Raw genomic sequence first — 979 nt, 5'->3', positions numbered from 1 at the left:
TCTCGGACACGACAAGCCAAGTGAGCGTCGTTACAGTAGTTGGTATGTACCGGACGGGTAAGAGCTACCTCCTCAACAGGCTCGTCAGAGGTAAGTCGACTGCCTTGTAGCCCTGGCCCTCTACTCATCCCAGGTCCTGGTGGCTCCACTACTGTTAATGAGGACCCACAGAAGGAGAATAAGCTTCTGAACAAGTTGTTGAAACTGGGCAGGAAGAAGAATGATGCCGTGAATCGACCTACTCCGGTTGTCTTCGAGACGGGCAACGAAGTGAATGCCTGCACCCAAGGCATATGGATGTACATCTGCGAGGAGGAGCTCAATGACAAGGTCGTCATCTTCCTTGACTGTGAGGGTTTGGGCTCTACTGGTCGAGACAAGGCTTATGACACTAAGCTCATGGCCATGGCCCTCCTTATGAGCAGCGTATTTATATATAACTCTAAGGTGAGTGTGTGTGGTTGGTATGTTGTCATGAGGCCCCTTAGGGTTGCCTGGACGAGGCGGCGTTCAACGGTCTATCGCTTGTATGCGAGCACGCTACGCAGCTCATTAGGGAGTTCCATACTGAGTTCGGTGGAGCGGCACCGGAGGGCGTCTTGTCTGCGTCCTTCCTGTGGATCCTGAGAGACTTCGTATTGGCATTAGAGAACGAGAGTAAGAGTAGTCTCAGTAGTCAATTAGCTAGTGGAGTAACGGTCATGATGAGCGTTTGTCATGCGAACGTGCCGGGTTCGATCCTCGGCAATGACATCTCACTCCTTGTCAGATGGTGAGGCGATAAGCTCGTCGGAGTATCTTGAAAATGCCCTGAGGTCTAAGGGCAATAAAGATATATCCAAAGCGATCCTAGAGTGCTTCTTGGACAGGGATTGTTACACACTGGTAGCACCACATAGTCGAGGAGGGTCTTCCGTTGCGGTTACAGATTCAACCTACGGTCAATGAGGACAACCTCCCAGAAGTTGGATACGCTCCC

General features: G+C 51.4%; 1 protein-coding gene across 1 annotated transcript; it reads left to right on the top strand.

Moving 5' to 3' along the window:
- Window positions 1–44: 44 nt before the first annotated feature.
- On the top strand, window positions 45–657 carry Pmar_PMAR023914 (interferon-induced guanylate-binding protein, putative; the record flags this gene model as incomplete). The annotated part of the gene is made up of 3 exons (XM_002773539.1): window positions 45–90; window positions 134–447; window positions 489–657. Coding segments are annotated over 3 exons (529 nt in total), but the record flags the coding sequence as incomplete, so codon positions are not given.
- Between the last annotated feature and the right edge of the window lie 322 nt (window positions 658–979).

This window comes from Perkinsus marinus, assembly GCF_000006405.1.
Source record: "Perkinsus marinus ATCC 50983 genomic scaffold scf_1104296958770, whole genome shotgun sequence".
Taxonomy (NCBI): domain Eukaryota; phylum Perkinsozoa; order Perkinsida; family Perkinsidae; genus Perkinsus; species Perkinsus marinus.
Note: the sequence above shows the minus strand (reverse complement) of the source record. Positions and strands in the feature narration are given on the sequence as shown.